This window comes from Mesocricetus auratus, unplaced genomic scaffold (genome assembly GCF_017639785.1).
Source record: "Mesocricetus auratus isolate SY011 unplaced genomic scaffold, BCM_Maur_2.0 Super-Scaffold_100007, whole genome shotgun sequence".
Taxonomy (NCBI): Eukaryota; Metazoa; Chordata; class Mammalia; order Rodentia; family Cricetidae; genus Mesocricetus; species Mesocricetus auratus.
The window spans coordinates 61,437,435-61,463,332 of record NW_024429191.1 but is presented as its reverse complement, the minus strand read 5'-3'; the positions used below and the strand labels follow the sequence as shown (position 1 = coordinate 61,463,332).

Below are 25,898 nucleotides of genomic sequence, written 5' to 3'. Positions count from 1 at the left end.
CACAGAGGAAAACACATTTAATACAGCGCCAAAAGCCGTGAAGTCTCAACTGCTTCTGCCTCCTACCTGAGGCACAGATCTCTTTCCCCCTGGATAGTTCACCCAGAGCACCTCTACGTGTATTACAGTTTAGGAGAGTTGTGGGATTCCCTTTCTCTGCCAGTGAAAGAATTAAAGGCAGGAAAAATATGAAGCGCGACAGTCACCCAGTGACTGAAGATGCCTGTATCCACTTCCATCGTCTCCCCAGCTCAGCTCCCTTCACCAATGTCCTATGTCCTGATTGCAAGTGCTCTTCCAACAAACACCTGATCAATACGTAAATATGTCATCAATGTGCTCACTGCTGTTAGTTTATTTTCACTGTTGCCTTTCAAGTATAGAGCATTGCAGGACCCTCAAAAGTTAATTTTACAATTTACATCAGACCTAGCAATCTAACAACAATAAGTAAGGACTGGCTTCTTTTAGGAAAACAGATTTAAGTAGATGTAATAGGTCTTCCCTGTATTCAATTTAAAATGGACTTTTTTTTCTTTTTAAGAAATAGAATTGCAGGGATGGAGAGGTAAATTCTAAATGAAATAAAATCTACATAAATATATTAAAAAGACCAAAAATATGTTAATTTATTTTGACACTAGGTGTATGAGTGTTTGCCTGCATGTATCTATATGATGGACACACATGCCTCAGGCTCTCTCAGGACAGAAGAGTGTAATGGATCCTCTGAAACTGGAATTACAGAGGGTTGTGGGTCACCATGTGGGTGCTGGGAATAGAACTCAGGTTCTCTGCAAGAGCAGTCAGCACTTTTAACTGCTGAGACATCACTTCAGGCCCTAAAATGGTTCTCTTTAAAGAATTAGCAGTGAATCTATTTGTGTGTAGATGCTGGGATGGGTGTTCATGTACCACAGCACCATGTGGAGTTCAGAGGACAAATGATAGGAGCCAATCTTCTTTCCAGGTACTAGATCCCTTGGATTGAGGCTCAGGTCCTCAGGAAAGGTAGCACATCCAATGAGCCTTCTCACTATCCCCCTGCCCCCCCCATATCATTCATTCATTGAGGTTTTTCCAATTTGCCTGAAAACCTGACCCTTCAGTCAAGCAGGTCATCATGACTACTTCCACTGTCCTTTCCCAGTCCACTTCTCCTCCCCACACAATTAGAGCCATTCTTTACTTTATTTCCTGCTTCCTATTTTCCTAGATCAACACTGCCCCCATCCTGTTATTCAAAGAGGCTGTCATTAAATAAATAGATGCTTTTATCAAATTATCTGTTAACGAACCTCCCAGAAGTTCCCACAACCTTGGCAGTACAGCAATTTCCAGACCATGGTGATGTTTCCTGACCTACTTTCTTGAGTTCATCCTAGATCTTGCCTCCATCTCCAAGAGTTTCTAATGCACCTCACTCAGACCCAGGGCTGCTTGTGGGTAATGACAGAGTGGTAGGGTGTCCTCTAGGACTGTTGCTTAGACAGGGTGTCTCAAGGACAGTGTACATACTGACATATTGACATGTCCTCTTTACTTCCCTGGTCTGCAAAGATCTGAGCCACAATGCTGAAAACCACACTCCCAAGTAATCAAAACATCTAAAACCTACAACTATTGCTCTGGAAAACAACATTTAAAAGACACTGGTGATAGTTTGAAATGATCATTTATTTTAGAAACATAAAAAATTGGCAGAACATTTTGTTGGCATCCAAATTTTGGTAAGTATAACTTCCCAGATACTACAATGAAATTTCATCAAAGAAAGATACAAAAAAAGAAGGAAAGAAAAATACAAACAGAAGAATTGTATTCAGAAAGATCCAGATATAAGAAAAATAGATGAAAAATCAAGTAGATTTTTAAAAATAAATTGTATTGATGAAAACAGAAAACATGGCTTAGGATGACTGGTATGTGTGAGCCCCCAACCCAAAGCCCCTGTCATAGGAATTCTCATGATGGTCAACCTGCCTTTTGATGAGCTCCATCCAAAGTTACAATAGGTATCACTGCACATATCATCACCCCTAGGGTCCAAATGTTGAGAAATTTTATCCTTTACAAATGAAGATGTGCAAGGACATTGCTTCCTTTATGAAGGAAGCACCAACATTTCAAATTGATGCACAATACTCGCATATAAACTCAGTGCTGTAAATACCTTTACAAGTATTCGTCTACAGCACAGACAATACTAGAATTCGAATATAAAGCCTACTCATCGAACTATGAACCATAAAAGAACAGTATGGAACTCTTAAAACCACAATCAAGACTTCAAAAGGGAACAATGTTTCAAATGGGAACTGGACCACATAGTATAGCCCCATAGAGAGTACTTCCACCGAAAGTTGACCTTTTGAAGTCTTACAGCAACAGATACATTGTTTTTTTTCAAGCTAGATAAACAATTGTATTTGTTTTTATGTATCTCTGACATTTTTGGAAACATCCGGTATTTACTGTATGCTGCTATGAGCATCTGCATTTACTTTCAGCATACCCAGCCCTTGCCTCTGTGATTTTGGACAAGTGGAAAGTCCTTCCTGGGTTTGTCATATACAATTCACAGATGTAACAGCAATGACACAGGCAGCTGAGCAGCAACTCTGTGACAAAATGTTGCCTATAACACCTTCATCATTTTCTTCACTAACTTCTTCAGATGAGTGTCTTCCATGATTAAAGGCACCATGCATTTCCTCAGCCAGAAGGATGGCTATGCAGATTAAGACATGATTTTTTTTTATTTCTGTATTTATTTTGAGGAATGGTCTCTTTTTATAGCCCTGGCTCTCCTGGAACTTCCTATGTAGACTAAGATGACCACTATTCCTCCAAGCGATTCAATAAAGGCATGGGCTGCATCCCCACCTCAGGGACACATTTTGTTTTGTTTTGTTTTACGATACAGAATTTCTCTGTGGCTTTGGAGGCTGTCCTGGAACTAACTCTTGTAGACCAGGATGGTCTCGAACTCACAGAGATCTGCCTGCTTCTGCGTCCCGAGTTCTGGGACTAAAGAAAGGCATGTGCCACCACCGCCCGGCGAATATTTTATTTATTTATTTATTTATTTATTTATTTACTTATTTATTTTTACGGTGTATTGCCTGCATGTATGTCTGTGTGAGGGTATCAGATCCTCTGGAATTGGAGGTGCAGGCAGATGTGAGCCACCATGTGGGTGCTGGGAATTGAACCCAGATCCTCTGGAAGAGCATCCAGTACTCTTAACCACTGAGCCATCTCTCCAGCCCCTCAGGGACATATTTTGAAAGCCCTGTTTTATCATTGCCTTCTTTAACGAGCAATCCCTTTCCTAGAATTTCGTTTCTATTCCTGTGAAGTTATTCAAAGACACATTTTCCATATGTTTATCGAATGAGAGAACATTATTGCCTACAGAACATGAAATATCATTGCGTCATAATCCATTTCCCATGTCAAAACGTCTCAAACATGAGCTAGGACATTCCTCAAAAATTAAGGTATCTAACTCTATATATTTAAAATTAAAGAGGTAAACGGATCACTACACTTTTATGTCCATACACAGTCCCTAAGACATCAGCAAGAGCCTTCTCTAAGTCCCTTACTGTCTTGGTTGTCAGATAATAGTTTGTGGGGTAATTTATTATCAAGCTTGAATCATATAGAGACACTGCCCTATGACACAAGTACATTATCTTTATCACAACACCTATTTTCTCTGTGTAACCACCATAATTTACCAGCATCTGCTTTAAAGTTAGTGCAGTTTGTTTACAATACTTCTTTAACTCAGCACCAAGTTCCCTCAGAAGAGTGCTGTCATTTTCCAGCTCTCCATCTCCCAGGAGAAAGCTGTGCAGAGTCAGGAGTCTGTCCTGGGAAATATGAAACACATCCAAGATGACTTCCTTCTTCTTCTGCAAGCCAGGACCCAAGGTCCAGTTCTTAGAGATGACCAGCATTCCTTGACGAAGTGAGCCCAGCTCTTTCCAAAGTAACTGCTCATATCCCTCAAATTCTGAGAACTGTTTCATGCAGAGGGCTTCTGGAGAGCATGTCAACTTTCTAAACACCACTAGAAAAATAAATAAACATAGCAAATTAAAAAGAAAACTTCCAGGAATATCCTGTATGAGTCATCACCATGAAGCTAGTTAAGTCCCCACTTTGCATCACCAGAAAGTGAACACAGAGGATACCAAACAATAATAATTCAAGAACAGGAGGGTGGCAGGTGAAAGGGGAACTTAGAAACTCAGGTTCTGCCAAGAGGGAGCCTTGAAAGTGGCTGAACACTCACATCCCAATGATAGGGAAATCTTTCTGTGTATATGTATGTCTAATTGATTGATGAATAAAGCACTATTGGCCAATAGGGAAGCAAGATAGATGGGACTAGGAGTCGAGGAGTTGTCTGGGAAACAGGCACAGTCAGTCATGATGTAGGACACCAGAGGAGTAAGAGGTCTAGACCCTTTCCCTTGTAAGAGAAGATCATGTGGAAATACTCAGATTAGCAGTTATGGATTAATAATTAAGTTAGAGCTAGCCAAACAGAAACCATAGCAAATGGCCAACAGCTTCATAATTAATATAGTGTCTCATGTGTTATTTGGGGTCTGAGAGAGCAGTGGGGATCTAGGCAGCTGGAGGGAAGACGACACATAACACCCCCACCTTTTCCATAACATGGGGCATCAGAAGCTTGGGCAACTCCATGAATGCGATAAGTCAGGGAAACAATGGATGGACTGAATGCTGAAGACAGAAATGTCAGACATCAGGAAGCATCAAAGAGGTGATGAGACAGGAGGAAAGCATGGAGAAACACAAGTCTCCACAGAGCAAGGAGAGAGCAGAACACATTCCTGGAGCTCCAGGGATGGAAAGAGGATGCCTCAGAGGAGACCACAAGGTAGGCCAGGCTTTGCTGTTGAGCACAGAATGGCAATCACAGTGTAAACCCATAGTTTTTGAAAGTCTTGTATCCAGTACAGCAATTTGAATGGACATAGTCACCTTCTACCTGGCTTCTGGAACATCATGAGGAAACCAGCTATAGGGACTGAGTGATGGGATGCTTGATTGAAGGGTCCTTTTTTCTTTTCCCTTGGAGAAACCGGAGAAGACAAAAGATTATTTAAAATTTTCCACAAGCCATAGTGTTCAATAACTAGTGCAAGGTGTGTTAAAAGTCTCAACTGAACTGTGATTTCCTAAGAGAAAATGGGGTTAGATTTTGAGGTCAAATATAATTTGCAAAATGAAGCTTTGATGATAACGAAGTGCTCCAACTACCCTTACAGAAAACGTAAGAGCAGAAAGTGCACTAGAGTAGTGTAATGTATTATAATCACATGGGTCTGTTTTCTTCCTGTGTTTTATAATTGCGACAGTCATTCACATAGACCATGCTGGACACAAATCACTATGTGGACCTTGGGCCAGAGTGCACCACCATGCCAGTTTTATGATTTTACAAAATGGAGGTGAATGAAGAAGCCAGGGCTTCTGGATACCAGGCAAGCACTCTATCACCTCAGAAATGTCCCCAGCTTTGGCTTCTTTTAAAAGCAGTTAACTCTAGAAGGAAGGAAGGAAGGAAGGAAGGAAGGAAGGAAGGAAGGAAGGAAGGAAGGAAGGAAGGGGAGGTTGGTGAAGAAGTGAGTTTGTGGGGAGACAAGGGAGCTCTGATTTCCAGATGATGTAAGTTTCTGGTGCTTGTTTCCATTAAGAATCCTGTTCCAAAGGAGATAAAAGGACAGCATTTCCTTCTCTTTGGAGGAAAATGTATGGTTCCCTTTTGTACAAAAATGTGAGGAAGGAGGGAGTTTTAAGCAGAGGGGTAGATGGGAATAAAGGGGTAAAGGACAACGGGGAAGATTAGATGGTGGGGTTTCTGAAGTGAACACGGGTCATCACAGGCACCAAAGCAATGGAGACAATACATGGTGGGCCAGCACATCCAAATGCCCAAACAAAGGGACATTCCCTTTTCATAACTTGATTTTCTAAACCATCTGTCACTGTTAGTGAAAGATGAATGACACAGAAAGCTGACAATGAAAAATGAGATCAATGCAGTGGCTTCTTGGGGATGGGGTACTTCAACCATCACAGTAGGAGGAATTTTTGCAAACAAGCTAGACATAATCTAGAAAGAGGCAAGCAGAACTAACAGGCGACTCTGGGTGGATGAACAGAAGTTCAGGAAGCAGATAGGACAGTGTCCATGACAGGCTCTGCTGATCAGCCTTCTGATGAAAACAGAACTGCCAGGGAGGCCAGGACTGTGGAAGACTTTCAATGTTCTGTGGTGTGTGTCTTGGCAGGGATGTCAGTTTAACCCTCTGTGAGAGGTGAGAAAACCTTGGAGGGGAATTATGAGTTGGGGCCCTTTCCTCTTCCTGCTTTAGTCCTGGCCACTGGAGATGCAGGCTGTATCACAGTTGGCCATTATGAAGGAAATAGCTCATAGCATTACTGAAAGCAGCTACAATACTTTCTATAGGGAATCGCCTAAGTGGGCAGAAGGAAATAGGAGGTGTCAACTCTGGATTCTATCTAGATTGTATCTAGCATAGGTCATTAAATTAACTGTTGAGACATAAGGAGTCTTAACATTCCCCAGTTACACAAATCTTCCAAACCCCTGTCCAAAATGTAAAGTGATTGTTAAACTCCCTTCACTAACCTGGTGTGGTGTCCATCTGGAGCCTGACCCATTCCTCCGTGGTAAACCTCTTCACGCGGCTGCCTTCCACGTGCCAGCAATCTGGCTCTGCAGCGAACACAGCACAGCAGAATCTCTCCACTCTGAGCACACAGACATAAGAACACACAGCTCCCTGTCTGTGGACTTGGATGAATCTGCATGTGTACTTGATCTTCTCCTGCTCCTCACAGAAGTGAGTGACAGGCAGCTGTCGGATGCACTCCTCTATTTCGCTATCTAGCTGTGCAAGATCGCTCTCATCTGCTCCAAAACCAATTATTTGTTGCTTTTTCTCATCTAAACCTATGAACAAATATCCCCCGTCAGTGTTTGCAAATGCAGAAACAGTTTGAGGGAGGATCTCTAAAATCTTTTTTTTAGGGGACATTTTAACTTCAGCATGCTTGGATTTAGTGAAACAGAATGTCTCCTTGTAGGTGAACTTTTCCATGTTAAAAAACATGACAAGAAATTCTGGTTGTAATTCATCAGAGTCACATAATCCAGGCAAACTTTGTCTTGAACATAATCTCCCTTTAGAATACTTCATTCCTTTCAGGAACTTTACTACATCAGGACCTTTCAGCTCATGTGACGATGAAAAACTTCTCATGTAGAAGTTGGTTTTCAAGGTGTGGACACGTTGACCAGAGATATCTGGGATCCATGGTTTCACAAAAATTAAAAAGTAGTCTTTGTTCTGTTTGTAGTCTAGGTATTTATGAGTAAATGGAAGAATATCACGAAAAGAATTTTCTAGTCCTATTCCATCTCTGGTGAAGGTGTAATTGGAATTCTTAATGTGAGCCTTGACCACGCCCCCTCCAGAATTCAGTAGAGTACACACAGCCTGTGAGATAATTTGAGCTTGTCTCTTTCTTAGTTGCGTATCTTTCATTAACTTCCTACTCATTTCTCCAAGTGTGATTTCTCCTACAGAGAGAACCAGTTCTGCATAGTCAGTCTCCTGATCAAGGATGATGCTCATTTTGCAAGCACTCGCTCTGTTTCCCCGATGACGTTGCTTCCTGTAAAATAGACAGAGATATTACAATAGGCCTAACCAGTAACAGCCAGCAATGCTTTACAAAACACAGCACAACTCTTTGAGCTGCTCTGGGTGAAAGTGTGAAGGTCAGAATGATGTTTTGTTTAGGGACTGCTGGGCCAATTCTGATACAGTACAATAACTAGTGAGCTCGCTAAATTTTCAAATTGGTTGTCATGATTGTATTTGATCCTCTTCTAATAGTTTTGAACTAATAACCTTCTTTGTGTATATTCACCATTCATGGCACTGTGTTATATAAAGGGCATATATAATTGTGTAGTCTTGTTGGGTATAAAAAGGCTCGGATGTGAGGACCTGTGTAACCTCCTGAGCCTGGCTAGAGTTTGGCCACTTATTTTTGGGAGTGATTCTGCAAGAACTGTTGTAAGACTGCCCCCTGCCTAGGCTACCTGCCAGCTTGGTGAAATATTATTGGCCCTTACTCCTCATGTCACCTTACCCCATCCTAAGATTCCCATCCCCTACCTCAATCCTATATAAGTTCCTGCCTGTTGCAATAAAAAGAGATCCTGCTTTCGCCAAGCAGTGGTGGCGCACACCTTTAATCCCAGTACTCGGGAGGCAGAGGCAGGTGGATCTCTGTGAGTTCCAGGCTGGGTTGGACCGATAGCCTCCAAAACAATACAGAGAAACCCTGTCTCGTAAAAACCAAAAAGAGAGAGAGAGAGAGAGAGAGAGAGAGAGAGAGAGAGAGAGAGAGAGAGAGAGAGAGAGAGAGAGAGAGAGAGAGAGAGATCCTGCTTTCACAAGTATCCCAACTCAGTGCATTTCTCCCTGGTAATTAGGAGGGGGGTCTGGGTCATAGTCAACACTCACTATCCTGCTCAGCCCCAAGGGAGTCACCAGCTGGATCAGTTCTCCCTCAGCTCTACCTGTTGGAGAACCCCAAATAGTCTTATTTGTTTTATTACTTTATGTGTGTGAGTGTTTTGCCTCCATGTATGTATGTGCGCCACAGGTATGCCTGGTAGTCATGGAGGTCAGAAGAGGATTTTGGATTCCTCAAGACTGGAGTTAATGGTGGTCGTGTTAGGAATCTGACCCAAGTCAAGGGCTACAACTTCTCTTAAGCACTGAGCCAGCTCTCCAACCTCTACAGAAGGATATTTAACATAAGTGTGTGCTGCACACTAAGTATGTTCTCCAGTCTGACCTTTCTTTGATGTCCCCATCCCATCAACCTCACCACTTCTTTCATGTCCTACACACACACACATGGTTTTATGGATGTATAATCTATAAACTCTGGGAATCACAACTGACAGGAAGTATCTGAGATTGGATTTCTGGGACTGGCTTGATTCTCTGAGTGTGAGCACGTCCCATGGTCTCCATTCCCCACAGTGGTTGGGATGACACTCAGGCCTTTGTGTTTGTCAGGTAAACATTCTCCAGGAGACACACCATAGCCCCTTTTGTCCTTTAATGTAGGTCTTTCCCATTCTAACTCTCACTGCTGGAGAATGTTCTGGTGTCTAGATTTTCTCTCTTCATTTTCTCAGGACAGTCTTTTCTAATCATGTGAAGTCTTAATTGTGTCATTGTTTAGGAGCACTTTGTTCCTGTCCTGGGCCCCTCTGTGCTTCTGACTTTCCTTCTGAGCAGCTTCCTAGTTCCTTCCCACATGACAATCAGTTAGTTTACATACTTGGAGTCTCTCAAAGGTCCTGGCTTGGCATGCTGCCTGCCCTGGAGAATGTCCACTGGACACTCGACTTGACCAGATGGCTCTGTGATTGTCCGTGGATCCACATCTTCCACCCACATTGGGGAGTTTACAGACATTATTTCTCCAAATAATTTCTCACCTCCTTTCTGACCTCTGGTTCTGGGAACAAATACAATCTCCAGGTTAGCCTTCCTGATAACAATCCACATAATGTGGGGCTTTGTTTTGTTTTTCATTTTTCAGTTATTTGTTTCATGGTATTTGATCACACTGTCAAACCCAAGACTGCTTCCTTTATTGGAAAACCCTGTTTCTAGTTTTAGTGTGGCTCAGCCCTAGTACACAGCTTTAATCAAAGAGCTTTCTGCTTGAATATTGCAAACAGGATTAAACAAAGTCAACCAAGGTCAAGAGGCAGAGCAAGCCTCTTAACAGGAATAAAACCATAGAGACAAAGAGCAAGTCAGGAGGACAGAGAAAGAGATGTGTAGGAAGTAGAAATGGGGGCCAACACATTTGGAGTAGTATTGTTTGAGGCAGTGTAGCAGAAAGAAGGCTCTCACTCCAGCATCTGACTATGGAGTCTTTCTTGGTAAAATTGAATGATTGAGATTTAGTTTAACACAGCAGTTCCTATCGATTCCCCCTGAGTTAGTGGTTTTATAGGTTTTACTTCAGTTTACAGATTTTTTCCCTTTCTACTCACTGTAGTATTGGCCCTTTCCAAATAGTCAAAAAATTTAATTAGTGTAGTCTTAAAATTCCTGTTTCGTTCCTTTATATGATGTTTAATTAACGAATTTATTGCCCAAAGTTACCACCCTGGTTTGTGTCTATCCTTAGTCTAGTCCTCAGAATCCCAGCCAGGCAACTTCACCTTGCAGTAGAGTCTCCCTTTCCCTCTTTCACATGGCAGACTACAGGACGAGCAGCCACCCTTCCACACCAGGGCAGTGTGTGCTGATGTCAGCCCATCCTGCAGGGCGAGAGACATGGCTTAGCAGTAAAGAGCACTGGCGGCTCTTCCAGAGGACCCATGTTCAATTCCCAGTACCCACATGGTGGCTCAGACATGTGGTGCCAAGGCATGCATACAGACTAAACAGCAATACATACAAAATCAATAAACAAGTTAAAACTGATTTTAAAACATCCCCATGGTGGCTGTATACTTGGATTACTGCTCCTCCCAAGCGTGGCCTGAAGAGCTTCTCTGCATTGATCAGAAGTTGATACAGAGACACTCCACTGCTCAAAGTGTTGAGAGGAGTGCTCTTCCTGTCCAGCTCAGGGAACAATGCAGAAGTCAGCTCTGATGGAGCCTGTCAGAGCCGAGAGCTGGTGGCTGCAGAAAGGGTCCTGGTCAAGAGACATTTCTGTTTTTCCAGAGCACTCAGGTTTGCTACACTGCACTGCCGGCAGCTCACTACCATCTGCAACTCCAGTTCCAAGGATCAGAACCCTCTCCTGACCCCTGAGGGCACCAAGCACACACCTTGTACACCTACACACACACACACACACACACACACACACACACACTCTTCACTACATCCGAGTTACTGAAGCAAAGAGACCTATCAGCAGGTGAGTGCATGAGGAGCACATGGCCTATATGCACAAACAGCTTACTGCAGCCTCACTCTATCCTCAGGGTTTATTCAGCCATAAATGCACCAGTGCAGGAAAATGGATGGAACCCAGGATCGCATAAGTGAAGTGCGGCAGAAAGACAAACATTGTGTGTCTACTCTCCCATGCAGAACAAAGCTTCTAAAGGCATCAAAGTACAACGGAGACTATGTGGGGAGAGGAGCAGTGGTGGGAGGGGGAGAAGAGAGTAAAGAGGGATCCCCAGGGTCATGGGACATCTTGTGGGTGACAGTGACATAGTGAAACCCTTTGCTCACCAGAATTAATACCAAGTAATAAGAAAGAGCCCCAATGTAAACAGAAAACATAACCACCGCCACCAAATCAGTTTTCTCAGACTACTTTTCTGTGGGAGGTTGCTTTGAACTGCAGCTGACTTTGCTGTTCTGACCCTAGGGGGCACTCACATGCAGATGACAGCAAAGACCAGCCTTATACAAGAAGAGCTGTAGACATGTGGGAGGGTAAGATGGTCAGTGCCTTGGCCAATATCAAGTAAAAGCAACTCTCCATGCCTGCCCACTGTTGTGGTGTAACCCCCACTGAACTCATTTGACTCCAGGGAATTGAGTTTGTGTGAGTCAGTTGGGATGGCATTGCTACCTCAGTGTGGATGCTCAGGACTCTTATGCCTTGTAGGTTTATTTTTTAATTGTTATTATTATTATTATTTGTTTTTTGAGACAGGGTTTCTCTGTGGCTTTGGAGGCTGTCCTGGAACTAGCTCTTGTAGACCAGGCTGGTCTCAAACTAACAGAGATTTGCCTGCCTCTGCCTCCTGAGTGCTGGGATTAAAGGCATGCGCTACCACCACCCAGCTGCCCTGTAGATTTTTAATTCTTTGAACATGTTTAAGTATGCTCTCTGTGTGTTATACTTTAATATTTTTGAACAGGATTTTTCCTGCATGTGTGTCTGTGAACCACATGTGTCCCTGGTGTCTTTGGCAGACAGAAGATGACATTAGGATATCTGACTGGAGTTACCAATGGCTGTGAGTTGCCCTGTGGATGCTAGGAATGGAATCCAGGTCTTCTAGAAGAGCAGCCTGTGTTGTGAGTATAGAGCCAACAATGCTTGTCTTTATGTCATCTTTCCATTCTTCCTTTCTTTTTTACTAACATAAATGCAATGTATTCAGAATGCAGAATACACATGTGAACTATGTACATATTATATACATGTGAATAACTTTATACAAAAATGATAAAGCTGATATTTTTGTGTGAAGAACACTAAACACCTGCTTCTAGAGCTAGGTCTGGTGGTGCATCCTATAATCCAGTATCCAGGAGGCTGAGGCAGAAAGTTCAGAAGTTCTAAGCCAAGCTTGGAATGCAGAATGAGTTCAGGGCCTACCTGAGTAACTTAGCAAAACTCGTTCTCCAAGTAAAAAGTAACCAGAGGACTGGAGATAGAGTTCAAAAGAAGAGCAAATGCCCAGTGTGTTCTCAGCTCAAGCTTCAACCCTCAGGACCACCAGGTATGAAGTTTAATTGTGGTAGCTTTCAAAGTAGAACACACTGTTTACTGTAGGCATTCTGTTCTGCAATGCCCCTTTTACATGAGAGACATTTTATAGTCTTTTAACATGCAAGCTCACTCACTTCCTACTCCATGCTACCCTAGCTTCTGCTCCCATCATATCAGTTTTTTGTTTGTTTGTTTGTTTGCTTTCAGATTCCTTGTAAGAGAAACTGCCAGCCAGCCTATCCAAGCCACAGTTGCCCTGGCTAGGTGTCTAGGCCAGCCTGCATGAGCATGTGTGGCAGGCATTTCCTCCCTGAGTCAAGCCTGCCTCGATGCCCAGAGACAGCTAAGAGACACCTGACCAAGAGACACCAATGAGAAAGGACACTGCAGCAGAGCCAGCAGCCTGAGTCAATGGGACTTTGGGCGGGGCTATGAAGGCAGGCCTGCAGCATGCTCTGCTCTCACTGACTCCCAGCCCCCCTGCCATTGGTGTTGCATCTTCTCACTCATTCCCACAAGGGGTGTCTGAGCAGGATCACTCGCAGTAATTCCTTATATAAGTGAATTTATACAGGATTTGCTCTTATGTGCCTGGCTTACTTTACATAACATGTTGTCATTCGGGTTCTTCCATGATTCAAAACAGACTATATTTCCTTCCTCCATATCAGTCCACTGCATGTGTAAAACCTAATCTTTGCTTCTCAGCTATCCATGATTTCATATTTTGACTTTTTAAAACATGCAAAAATGGCCATGGACATGCAGCTGTCTCTCTGGCATAATAACTAGTCATTGTGACAAGAGCAAATCATACTTTGTTGTGCTTCTTGCATGTCAATAATTAGCGACATTAACATTTTTGTCAAATGCCTCTCCTGGATTTGTGAATCTGCTGTGAATGTGTCCCCTAGCCTCTATGCAGTCTTTGACCCCTGAAGAGATCAGGGCTTCTGGACCTTCTCCTCTTTGCACCCCAGCTGTGGGATCTGAAATTCATCTCTTTAGTCCCTTTCTAGATTCCTGTATCTTTAGTGTGAGATATGACTTCATTCTTCTCTGTGTAGAGATCTTTCTTCAGTTTCTGCTGTAGGGTCAGGTCTCGAAGTGGATGGGGCATCCTCAAGGGGCTCTGGAGGTCTACACAAACCCCTCTTCCCCTGCTCACCAGCCAGTCTTAGACCAAGCTTAATTTGTCAGTGCACAGAGCTACCAGGTAAGACTTCATGCTTGTGGCACTGAGGGCTAAACCCAGGTCCTAGGAATTCTGTTGTTGACCAAGAATAATTCAGCACCCCTAACCTTTCCCCATCCCACAAACAAATGCAAGCATTTGTTCTCACTAAACTCCTGCAGTGTCCAGGTCCTCAGCTGCCATCCTTTGGGAGAACAGGCGGTGGAGATACCAAGGAGCCAACAAGTCTGAGAGGAACAGAAACTCTCTAGGGTTTACCCGAGACAATGGGTTGAGCCATCAACTTCTATTCATCCCAGATCAATAGCCAGGACCTATTGCTGGGATGGGGACAGACAGAGAAAGAAAATGGGTCTGCAAGATGCTGGTATGAACCTGGCTCACCCTACCTTGTGCTGGAATCTGAGTTGCTTGAAGTCCTTTGTGCTCAAGAGAAGGAATTTCACGTTGGATAGCCTCCTCCAGAGCAGGAGCCCTGCAAAGATGAGTGCTCCTTCAGTGCTGAATGTGGGTTCTTCTAGATAAATATTTAACCTTCATGAGTTCTGGGTTTATTTTCTTGCTGTTGTTGTTTGTTTAATGTTTCCCTAGAGGGAATGAAGCAGTTTTGTTCCTTTGTCTTCCTTCTCTCTCTGGCCAGGGTTACCTGAATTCCAGCCTCCAACCTTCTCTCACCTCAGCCTCCCAAGTACCCACGATTATGTGCACACCCCATCACTCTGTTGTCACGTCTAGGACAGAATCAATCTGTTAATGTTTGAGCTAAGTTTCTGCATCTATGATGCTTTTCTAACATGGTGGTTGACAGATGCTGGTGTCAGTTTACAGCCGCTTCCCAAAAGGAGTGACAAAGCTCTGCCCAGATGTGTGGACAGTTGAGGACAGAACCCCTGTGCAGCACATGCATTAAACCACAGCTAAAGGAATGAGCATTTCCCCGACATGATGTGCTTTCTTTCTCCCATGGCAGAGTTCACCATCATCTTTCCAAAGTGGAAAGTTTGGAATTCTGTTTTGCCTTGCCATCATATCGCATTCATAATTAGTTTGTAAAATAATGGTTAACAGCTTCAGTCAAAACCGTGTAAGCTGCAGCTTCTTTAAATGAGTGTTTTGTCTGGTGTATGACTGTGCACCACACATGTGCATGGTGCCCTTGGAGTTCTGAAGAGGGATCCCCTGGCACTGTAGTTAGGGATGTTGGTGAACCACCATGCTGGGATCTAAACCCAGGCCCTCTGCAAGAGCAACAAGTGCTCTGAACCTCTGCACAATCCCCCCAGTTCCTGTAAACTGCTACTTAATTTCATATTCATATTAATGCAAGTGCTTCATGATACCATGACAGCTGAGATTGGAGATGGCTGAAGGATGGTAAGAGTAATATGTATAAGGATGAAATGTCACTCAAACTGCCTCTTTAGAATACTAATCACATCTGCTGATTTTTTATTTATTTATATTTCATTCTTACTATTTTCATTTATGCTTTTGGAGATGGGGTCTTTCTATGTCCCCTTGGCTGGCCTTGACCCACTATGTATACATCAGGCTGGCACTAAACTCATAGAGATCTGCCTGCTGGTGCATCCTGAGTGCTGGCATGCAGCTACTGAATTTCATTAGCCCAAGGGCTCTCTCATAAAGCTCTTCAAATCTACAAGTAGATGTTGTTCAGGAATATAAAGATCTATTAGAATGGGAGGTGGGAATCCTAAAAAGATACACAAAAAATAACTAAATCTCAGAAATTAAGAAATAGAATCCGGAAGTAAAAAAAACTTGTGGGAAAGAATTTTGACTCTAGGAATTGAATTCTGACTAAAGCATCAGGGTGGGCTTGAATTCATAATTCATTTTACAAGAAGGTAATATTGTCTAAGAATGCATAATCACAGACACACCAGGTTTCTAGAAACTGAATTACTAGGTCAAGTGGTAAAATTGCTCATATAAGCAATATTCACCACTGGCCTTTTTTTTTCCCAGCAACTTTATCTTGGGCAGGTCTGTAGAGACACACTCAACACCTGAGAGGAGACAGGCCCAGGGTTCCATATCTATTATAGACCAAAACTTTCCTTTACTGTTCCCAAGCACCCAGAGCTGGGCAAGGAGAAAGACACTGTCCCAAGATAAGTTCAGACTGGCCATGCATTCATATAGGTCCCGCTAAAGGAAAGCATGTGAACACACTGTTGAAAGAACAAGCTAAAGGAAGAAGTCTGAACTCCCAGGAAATGAACACCGTGAAGTCAGATATGTGTGATCACTGAAGTTTAAACTGAAAGCTTAACTGTGGTGTTAATGTGAATTAGCTCTGCAAGAAACACTCAGGAAGATGTGTGTTTCCACCTTAGTGAGCAATTTGCTTTGTGGGAGGGTTAATTAATGTGTGTTAGTGCTGATCACTGCATATTTCTACACAGGAGGCCTGCCCAGCATGTGAGCCCGGCCATAGAGTTTCATCTCTGTCCAAAAGGCTGCAAGGGGACAGGCCTGTGGTGTTGCCCCTGGGAGCCTCTTGTGGGCATTGTGAGTTTGAGCCATGTCCAACATACACAGCAAATTACAGGCCAGCCTGGGGTACACACCAAGACACTCTCTGCCCCCTCTCCCCTCTAAAATACACAAGCAAAACTCCAATCAAAGCAAACTGGCTCTAAACAGCCTGTCCTGTGGAGAAGGGAGCAGCTTCCTTTCTGCCCAGTAAATAGTTAAAGCTGCAGCCCCACCCTGATCTTTGCACTGCTGAGCAGTCTCAGTTCCTCTTTCCTTCCCAGTCCCTCCTGTCCAGCACCCTCCTCATAAGGCCCTGTTCTAAGCACGCACCCTCGATCAATGTCCCCATGGAAAGGGGACAGAAGTCTTACCTCACACCACAGTGTAAAAGGACAATGCCCCTGAGATTATTAAAACTCGAGAGTCCTACAGTGCAGTCACATTTAGAGGAGTTGTGGGCTAGCCTGGGACACTGATCATCTCATATCAAGACCCTAGCTGTCAAAACCATCTATGATTCATACCCACTACCTTCAGGCACACAGCTGAGACACAATCCTTCAACCCAAGGCACACACCAGAGCTCACCAAATTCCAAGACTGAAGTAAAGCTCACTGAACTCCTGCAGCTTTGGGTCTCATTTACCAGGTAGTCCCCTCTCAAATTGTAGCACTGACTTTGGGCAAATTCTCTCAGAAAGGAACTTGGGGTTTAAGGTGTCTAGTCACCTATTTTTGGTGGGAAAGAGTATGACAGTCTGATGCACTTACTCTGCCACAATTGCAGGTTGGTTAGAAAGCACAGAAAGAGGGTCCAGGAGAGGAAGGACCTACTGTCTGTGGAACAAAGCAAAACAACCCAAGGCTAGACCACTCTTCTCTCCTGGGTTGGCATGGTGCATTTCCCTTGGCAAAATTCCTCAGGGGCTGGTTTCTTTCTGACTCTAGTGTTCTGCTCCTCCCCGTCCTGGAGCCATGTTTTCTTACCATGCAACACAGTCAGGTTTCTAAGAGGATATAGAACCCTCAAGGGATTCTGTAGATTCACACAAGCCTGACATTCATACCCCACCATGACCCCCCTGGTCCTACCTCTCCAACAAGCCTCTGAACAAACATGATGGGTGCTCTTCCATCTACCTTAAGCCCTCCCTTTATCTCACAGAGGGGGAGGCATTTGCTCTCACCACAGCTCTGATGACTCCAAGTCCTCAGCAGCCTGTGCTTTGACAGAAGAGGCTCTGGAGATGTCAAGAAGCCAAGATTCCTAACCAGGTTGGGTTTACTGATAGGGATGGGTTATGCTGGTAACTCCTCCACCCCACATCCACCCACAACCAGTGAGTATACAGGACTTGACATTGGGCGGGGAAAGGAAGAGAAGGATGATGGGGATAGAGTCCAATATTCTACAATGGGCCTGGTTTACTTATTCTGTGTCCTAGAAGCTGAGTTTCTTGAAACACAAAATACTGGAAGGCTTCCAGTTGTTTTCCTTTTCTAGATGGACAGGCAGTGTCATCTGGATGTCCAGAAATGGACAGCAATTGACCAACATACTGTCAAGGTGTGAATGCTTGGTGACGTGAAGCGGACTAGTTTTACGATTGAAACGGTGTTGCTACTCTTGGACTTTGAGCGTTTAGTCACTCCAGGAAGTCTGAAAGGGGAACTTCCGTGCTTTTTGCAATTCTGCTTGAAATGGACGAAAACAAGAACTAACAGAACAATATGCAAACAGAAGTGGAAACTACGTGGTGGGGCTTGGGGCAAAGATGGGAGGAGAAGGGTGAACACAGGTAGAGGTAAAGGGAAACTTGTCGCATATAGTAAATACCTTCGTGGAAGAATTTAATTTTATTGAAAAGAAATGAAGTGTTTGTAGTGTCTTAGCAGGAGCCCCAGCCTTCCATCTTCACCAGCTTCCATGAGCAGCCTAAGTCCCAGTGCTTCAAGAGCAGGTGCTGGACGGGTGGGAGGAGGAGAGCAGTGGCCTCCTGAGAAGGAAGGGCTGCAGAGGGCGGCTGCACCAGTCAGGCAGAGGGCACCCCCTTGGCACTGCAAGAAAAGGCTCCAGTGGCCCTAAGCAGTTTCAAGCTTTCTTTTCTTTTTAAATTTAAATTAGAAACAAGCTTGTTTCACAGGTCAATCCCAGCTTCCTCTCCCTCCCATCCGGCTTTGTTTTCTTTAGCAATGCATCAATGCACGTTTTTCTAGCTCTGTGCCTGTGTGTAATCTCAGGATAACACAAACTTTTTGTTGGCATTGGGGTGTGGTTTAGTGCATACATATTTTACAATGATTGTGCTTTCCTGTGACATTTTCCTTAAATCAAATGACAAGCTTTGGTTATACTCATCCCTTTAAGCTCTGTCATTTCCAGTGCCAGCAGAGACCTCAGTTTGGATACACAGGAGACAAAATGTCCAGCTCGGCTGGGCATTGGTGGCGCACACCTTTAATCCCAGCACTCGGGAGGCAGAGGCAGGTGGATCTCTGAGAGTTCGAGGCCGGCCTGGTCTACAGAGTGAGTTCCAGGACAGCTTCCAAAACAATACAGAGAAATCTTGTCTCGAAAAAACAAAACAAAACAAAAACTGTCCAGCTCACTGGGAACTCTGTGGGGGTGCACTGTTTCTTTCTTTTTTTTTTTTTTTTTTTTTTTTTTTTTTTTTTTGGTTTTTCGAGACAGGGTTTCTCTGTGGCTTTGGAGGCTGTCCTGGAACTCGCTTGGTAGTCCAGGCTGGTCTGGAACTCACAGAGATCCGCCTGCCTCTGCCTCCCGAGTGCTGGGATTAAAGGCGTGCGCCACCAACGCCCGGCTTGGGTGCACTGTTTCTATGGAGCTCCACTCCAGCCTCAACTGCCTGCTGGTGGGGGTTCAGCCTAGACTCTCACTGTCAGGGAAAGGTAGGGTCTGCCTGGGTAAGAAAATGAGTGAGTATGCTCCAGTCACTGCTATGGTAGAGACAGAAAATGTCACCAACTCCTTACTTGATGAATTATTCATAATTATATATGAATATGTTTTCCCATCTCGAAGAGAATTAGAGCAAGAAACCTGCGTGTGAAATAAAAAAAAAAAAACCCACAGTATTAGATGTTGAAAGAGAAGAAAGTCCAGAAATCCTGATTTGTCAAGAATCAGATACTGTCTGATGCAGGCCCAAGGTTTGAGAAAGTCACAGCCCCATTCTGTTCTTCAAGGCAATGCAAATCCAGCCAAAAGGTTGAGGTTGGCATCCTTTCCATTTCCCTAACTTTCCAAGGTTTTGTTTCTTAGGAAACGAAAGCACAGTTCTCAGGCCTCCTCTGTCTCCACCCTTCTAACTTCAAGAAGCAAAGGCTACTTCCTGTTGGGCAATAGTCATCTCTTTCCAGTCAGTGTGACGTTCAGTAGCTCCAGCTTGAGACTCAAGAAACAGTATCAAAAGAACCACTCACTGAGTCCCTGGCAGAGCAAGGAGGGGGAAACGTTTGGATGAACACTAACAGTGTTCATCAGTTTCTTTTGTGATGAGACAGTCTCAGGTAGCCCTGGCTGTCCTTGGACTGTGATTTACCTGCCAGGACTTGGAACTCCTGATCCTTCTGCCACCATTCCCCACCCCCACTCCAAGTGTTGGGATCATAAGCATGTGCCCCCAGGTCTGACTGGGTTTTATCTCAGTTTTTTCTTTTTTTTTAAATAGTTAATGCTTTTAAGTTAATTAATGCTCAAAATAAAGGAATGCTTCTGCAGTTCCCATGTGTGTATAGCTTTATCCCTTGCCCCATTATCCTCCCTAATGTCTGTCCCCTCCCTCACTATTCTCCTAATTTACTTCCTTCATCCACCATATGCCACAAGTCAATCTACCTTTCATATATGAGAGAACTGTGATGGTTTCTTTTCCCCTTCTTGTTAGTCTCTTCCTCCTCGCCTCCTCTTCCACTTTCCTCTCTCTCTCTCTCTCTCTCTCTCTCTCTCTCTCTCTCTCTCTGTGTGTGTGTGTGATCTGTGTCTCTCTGTGTGTTTGTACATTTCATGCTACGCACACTTTCTATCACTGTACTTTATACCTCCTTCTCTCTAGTAATTTTTATCTTTGCCTCCACACACAGTTTAATTTAATATTTATGTTTGCCAGTCTTGACTTACTACTTTGTAAATATTTCAGTTCTCCATTTTTTTTTCAATTTCATCATTTTACAACAGAATCTGCAAGGAATCTGTCAAAAATTTCCTGCTCTGATTAGGGGTGGAGCCCAGATAGATTTACCTAGTAAGTCTGAAGTCTGGTGTCATTCTCTTAACACACACACACACACACACACACACACACACACCAGAAACAGAGAGAGAGAGAAACAGAGAGAGAGAGAAACAGAGAGAGAGACAGACACAGAGACAGAGACAGAGATAGAGACAGAGAGACAGACAAGAAACAGACTGAGAGATCTGGTTCTTTCCCATGACTTCCATGAATTTGTTTGTGGGTGTGATACACTGCCTCCCCTAGAACAGTCTCTGTTTGCCTTCTGTCCCTTTTGTAGTATTGTCACAAGCAGAATATTATTCATATTTCATCTTGTTGTATGTTCCCAGTGTAGCATGAGTTCTAACAGGTATTAATAAGAAAAGCCTAGAGTCAGATATAGGGGAAAATGATGGAAGATTAGAGAGACAAAAGAGCAAACCCCAGCCCTACCTTACCTCCTCAATGCTCCAGCCGAAAAAAGGGCGACTTCCTTTTTCTTCCTGCCAATATTCTTCTCTCCACCCAGCCATATCACTTCCTGTCACTTCCTTGGTTAGCTAGTTGCTAGCTCCACCCTCTGATCATCACGCAGGCCTTATTTGTTAGAGTACAATCAAGATATTGCCACACCCCAGAACTTAGATTTGTAACCACAGAGAACATTTTCCCGGGTCTCAAGCAGTCAGTGAGAGCAAGTGCTGACTCGAAATGGCTTCAAGACAAATTGACTAAGATGTCTGTTAGTGTGAGTGCCTCTTTAGGAGCCATCCCAGACCACACAGGCTTTGTCAGCTTCACCTTGGGTATCTAGCAATGCGTGAAGATCTCTTGTCCTCATGTTTTCTTCCCCGGGTGCCACAGGTCAGTGGGTCTGTGACTCAAGGAGGAATTTCACTTTCCCTGACAACAGCAGTTCTCAAGCTGTGGCTCTCAACCCCTTTGGGAGTTGGAGGACCCTTTCAAAGAGGTGGCCTAAGACCCTCAGAAAACACAGATGTTTTACATTATGATGCATAGTAGTAACGAAACTACACTTACTAAGTACCAATGAATATAATTTTATGGTTGGGGTCCCCACAACTGTATTAAAGGGTCACAGTGTTACGGAGACTGAGAACCATTGAATTAGAAGATTTTTGTCTTTACACAGACTATCCTGATAACTTGTGATAGTGGTCTTTATTCTCAATGTCTGTCTGTCTCTCTGTCTGACTCTCTGTGTCATCGTCGTGTCGTCCCCCTTCCCTTGCCCCTGTGCTTTAAAAAAATCTTTCTTCCTAGCACTCAGGAGGCAGAGGCAGGCTGATCTCAGTGTGTTCCAGGCCAGTCTAGTCTACAGGGCAGCCAAGGCTACATTGAGAAACCCTGTATCATAAACAAAACAAAAGTTCTTTCTTATTCTTTGCCCTAACATATGGGTTGGGAAAGAATCCAAAAACCTCACCCATATTCAGAGCTCACTCTAATACTGAACCACATTCCAAGCCACTGGAGGGATTGTTTACAAACTCCAAAGGAATGCCTTAGTGTCATCATGGGGAGGAAGATGAAAAGACAAAATATTCATAAAGAAAAATGAACACCACCTCTCCCATGAGTTGGCTCTATACCTGCATTTCACCAACCTCATGATTACAATCAGAAGTGAGGGGTTTAATGTCCTGCACATGTGTGACATCTATGGGACATTTGAATAATCTCACAGCAGCATCTCACAGTAGGAGTCACGTGTGTCTGGGGAGCAGCCTGGAACTGCTCCTTTGTAAAATAGCCAAAGATTTCATCAGGGACCGAGGCTGGGGACTAATCTGCTCTGTGACAGCTCTGACCCAGCTCCCATGACATGCCAAAAGTTGTCCTGCCATACAAATTGATTGCTAATCTGTTCTGGAGAAATTCTCTCCATCCCTATAGACAGAAGCTAAAATATGTCAAAAGAGTTGAGACCAGGGTGGCTGTGGAGGGAGCAGCCGGTCACTGTGGCCAGTGGCAGAAACTCACGGTGATGCTATAGTACTAAGAGCTACATGGAAACCAAGTGTTGGAGGCACACACCTTTAATCCCAGCACTTAGGAGGCATAGGCAGGTGGATCTCTGTGAGTTCGAGGCCAACCTGGTCTACAGGACGAGTTCCAGGACAGGCTCCAAAATGAAAAGAGAAAGAGCAAAAGATAGCCACATTAGTAAGTGGTGGTCCAGTGGGAGCTTCACTGGGCTCCAACTTCATTTCTCAGGGTCATGGAGGCTGCTAGAAAGGGTAAGTAGACAAGGAGATGGCCTGACTGATTCTCGTTGGCTCTAACAGTTTTGTCCTTTCTTCTTAGTTTTGTTTACTTTCTCCATTTCCTTACTAAAAACACTTCTTGAACCACTCAGGATTATTGGACACACAAGGTAACTCCCGAAACCTGGTGTGGAGGCTCTCTCCTTCAGTCCCAGCAGTCTGGGATGCTGAGCTATGGGGATTGCTGCATGTTGGAGGTCATTCTGGGCTACATAGTGAGTTTAAGCCTAGCCTGACCTACACAGTGAATCAAAGTCTGAAAATGTTTTAAAATACCCTCCCAGTTCTGTGAAATGCCGTTTCTGGGCTGCTGTACTCATGAACCCAGAGCAACTGTGAGTATCTCTTTAAGACATGCTCAAGGTCAAGCCAGTCAATAATTCCAGTGTGGATGGGAAGGGAATCATGAGCCTCTATCCTAGAGAAGCTATTGGTAACTGGCGGCTTCTGGCAACAGGGTCTTAGGTAGGGTTTCTATTGCTGTGATGAAACACCAAGACCAAAGCAGATTGGGGAGGAAAGGGTTTATTTGGTTTACACTTCTACATTGTAATCTGTAATTAAAGGAAATTAGGATAGGAACTCAAACAAGGCAGGAACCTTGAGGCAGGAGCTGATGTAGAGTCCATGGAGGGGTGCTGCTTACTGGCTTGCTCCTCATGACTGCTCAGCCTGCTTTGTTATGGAACCCAGGACCACCAGTGGAGGCATAGCTGGCCCTCCTCTGTCAATCACAAATTAAGAAAATGCCCTACAGGAAAACTGACAGCCCAGTCTTATGCAGATATTTTCTTAATTGAGGTTCCCTTATCTCAGATGACTAGCTGGTCTCAGGCTAATATAAAACTATTTAGCACAAGGGGCAATCATTTTTGTTCAGAGATGTGGCTCCTGGTAGTTTGCCCATGCTTAAGCAGGCAACACTTACCAGTCTCAGTGGATTGTGTTTTAAAGAGATGAGGGGGAAGATGGGAAGGACACATCTCAGGAGCAGTTGGAGTTTGATATGCTCAAGATACTTTGTTCAATGTAAGAAATTGTCAAGAAACATGAAAGTCAGTTTTAAAAAAATACTAGAATAACAACAGAAATATTCCTCTCTTCATGTTCTTGCCCTGGTCCATTCCCTAGACGACAATAACAGTTTACTGTATGTATGTGTAAATTAGTGCAATCATAAAACAAAACTGTGTGGAGATTACTGAAAAACAAAACACCTATCACAGGATGAGTCTACACCAATCCTGTGTCAAAGCCTGAAGGAATCCAAGTCAGCAGAGGACAGGGACACCGGCATATCCATGTCACCTGGAGAACTGTTCACAACCGACATATCCATGTCACCTGGAGAACTGTTCACAACCGGCATATCCATGTCACCTGGAGAACTGTTCACAACCGGCATATCCATGTCACCTGGAGAACTGTTCACAACCGGCATATCCATGTCACCTGGAGAACTGTTCACAACCAGCATATCCATGTCACCTGGAGAACTGTTCACAACCGACCAGATGAGGAAATAGGACAGTTGCCCATCAACAGAGGAATAGATGAGGAAATGTGACCTTGTTTACAATGAGGGTTAATTTAACCACATGAAAATGAAGTAATGCTGTCTTTGCCAAGAGAGAGGCTGTAACCTGAAATCCTTGTGCTGAGTGAAATAAGCCAGTCCTGGAATGAGAAGTATGGATGATTTTCTCTCACAAAGAATTCAGGAAGAATTTTGGAATCCTGGAAGGTGCCTCGCCTGCTGCGCAGCCTGAGTCCGAGAATGTGGCGAGGGTGTCGAGGATTGGCAATACCGACCCGAAGGCTCCTCAAGAAGGCTCTCCTTTATTCCTACTCTGGCTGGTTATTATATACCCTGACACCAGAGGTGGTAGTGGGTGGTTCTGAAGAGGCAGTTAGTCTTTGGAAAAGGTCCAGGTCAGGGTGCTTCCTGTGGGCAAGCCCTTTTCAGGAACTTATTGCCCCAGGCATTGTATTGTTTTTAGTAAACATGTTTTTAGTAAACATTGTCTTATAGCTGCCAACTCCCAGGCTGATGGGGAAGTGGGTCTCTGCCCAAGGTCTGTTGTTCCCACAGGAAGGAAGAACAGGACTGAAGGGAAAGAAGGAAAAGAGACTAAGAAGAGGAGGGAAAAAGGATGTTGGATGGGAGAATATGAAGGAAGGAGCAAAGGGAGAATGGGGTGAGAGAGGGAATATAAATAAGAAAGGTGATCGGTATAGAATGCTCTTCCCTGAAATTCCCATGGAAGCATGTTTCTTTGCTGTAAGTAGGGCATCTTGCACAAGGCAGTTTTCCTCTCCTGTTTGCAGGAGGGGAAAAAATGAGATTGTCTCTCTAGCATCTGCAGTTTTTCAGTTGACTTTAACTCAAATAATGCCAAACAGCATATATTGGGGTGGCATATGCGACCACTGCCTAGTAACTTTGGGTGAGCCAGGATCGGCTTACACCTCCAGGATTCTGTACTTAGCAACTGCCACTCTTCATGAAACACACAATTGTCATCCATGCCGTCTTCTCACAGAGACCCATGGGAGAAATGAGGGAAGAAGAATATTTCTGTATTGCTTTGCTCTGTGCTGAAGTGCTGGAACGATCCCTTGCCCTGGGCTTTAAGACTTCATGAAATGAAATGCTTAACACACACCTTCTTCCTCTCCCATAGGCCTTAGCTCAGGCTGTGGCATTAATCCAGCAGAACACAGAAGACATGCTGCACTGCCAGCCCCTCCCTGCTCATAGTCACCAAGGACCTGCTGTGCCTAGGTTGTGACCTGGAAGACGCTCTGTCTGCCTTTTGGGAGACTGCAGAGTGGGAAGGGGCTGTGGAACATCAGCCCAAACAGGCAGCAGGTGGAGAGTGCCTATGATGACAACTCAGCCAAAATGCAGCTGGAAATAGAGACAAAGATAGTGAAGAGCAACTGGGGTTCGTCCTGTTGGATTAGGCAGAACAAGAATGGGTTTTCTTTCATGGTTCTCTACTTTTTAATCTTTCTGTAGAGCGGCCCTACAGAATTTTTGGTGACAATTAAGTTTTTAAATTTCTTAGTGTAGATAATGCATTT

The 25,898-nt window shown here is 44.0% G+C and overlaps 1 protein-coding gene across 3 annotated transcripts; it reads right to left on the bottom strand.

Annotated features, from left to right (window-relative positions):
• Positions 1 to 3,165: 3,165 nt before the first annotated feature.
• Positions 3,166 to 18,733, bottom strand: LOC121141439 (schlafen family member 12-like). Of its 3 annotated transcripts, XM_040749326.1 has the most exons (6): positions 17,473 to 18,733; positions 14,173 to 14,258; positions 9,442 to 9,621; positions 6,701 to 7,749; positions 5,026 to 5,115; positions 3,945 to 4,081 (listed from the first exon to the last, which is right to left on the bottom strand). In XM_040749326.1, the coding sequence occupies exons 3-5, from the start codon at positions 9,576 to 9,578 to the stop codon at positions 5,063 to 5,065; spliced, it is 1,239 nt and encodes a 412-aa protein (XP_040605260.1). In that variant the 5' UTR covers positions 9,579 to 9,621; positions 14,173 to 14,258; positions 17,473 to 18,733; the 3' UTR covers positions 3,945 to 4,081; positions 5,026 to 5,062. The 3 variants fall into 3 exon arrangements, with proteins under 3 accessions (XP_040605261.1, XP_040605260.1, XP_040605259.1); XM_040749325.1 differs by having other exon boundaries at positions 14,173 to 18,733; XM_040749327.1 differs by lacking the exon at positions 5,026 to 5,115 and having other exon boundaries at positions 3,166 to 4,081; positions 14,173 to 18,733.
• Between the last annotated feature and the right edge of the window lie 7,165 nt (positions 18,734 to 25,898).

Excerpts from the sequence above, each read along its gene's own strand:
- LOC121141439 (XM_040749327.1), bottom strand. The coding sequence starts at position 9,578 with ATGTCTGTAAACTCCCCAATGTGGGTGGAAGATGTGGATCCACGGACA. Across the intron at positions 7,750-9,441 it reads GGACCTTTGAGAGACTCCAA|GAAGCAACGTCATCGGGGAA; the intron begins GTATGTAAACTA and ends TCTATTTTACAG. Across the intron at positions 4,082-6,700 it reads CCAGATGGACACCACACCAG|TGGTGTTTAGAAAGTTGACA; the intron begins GTTAGTGAAGGG and ends TTATTTTTCTAG.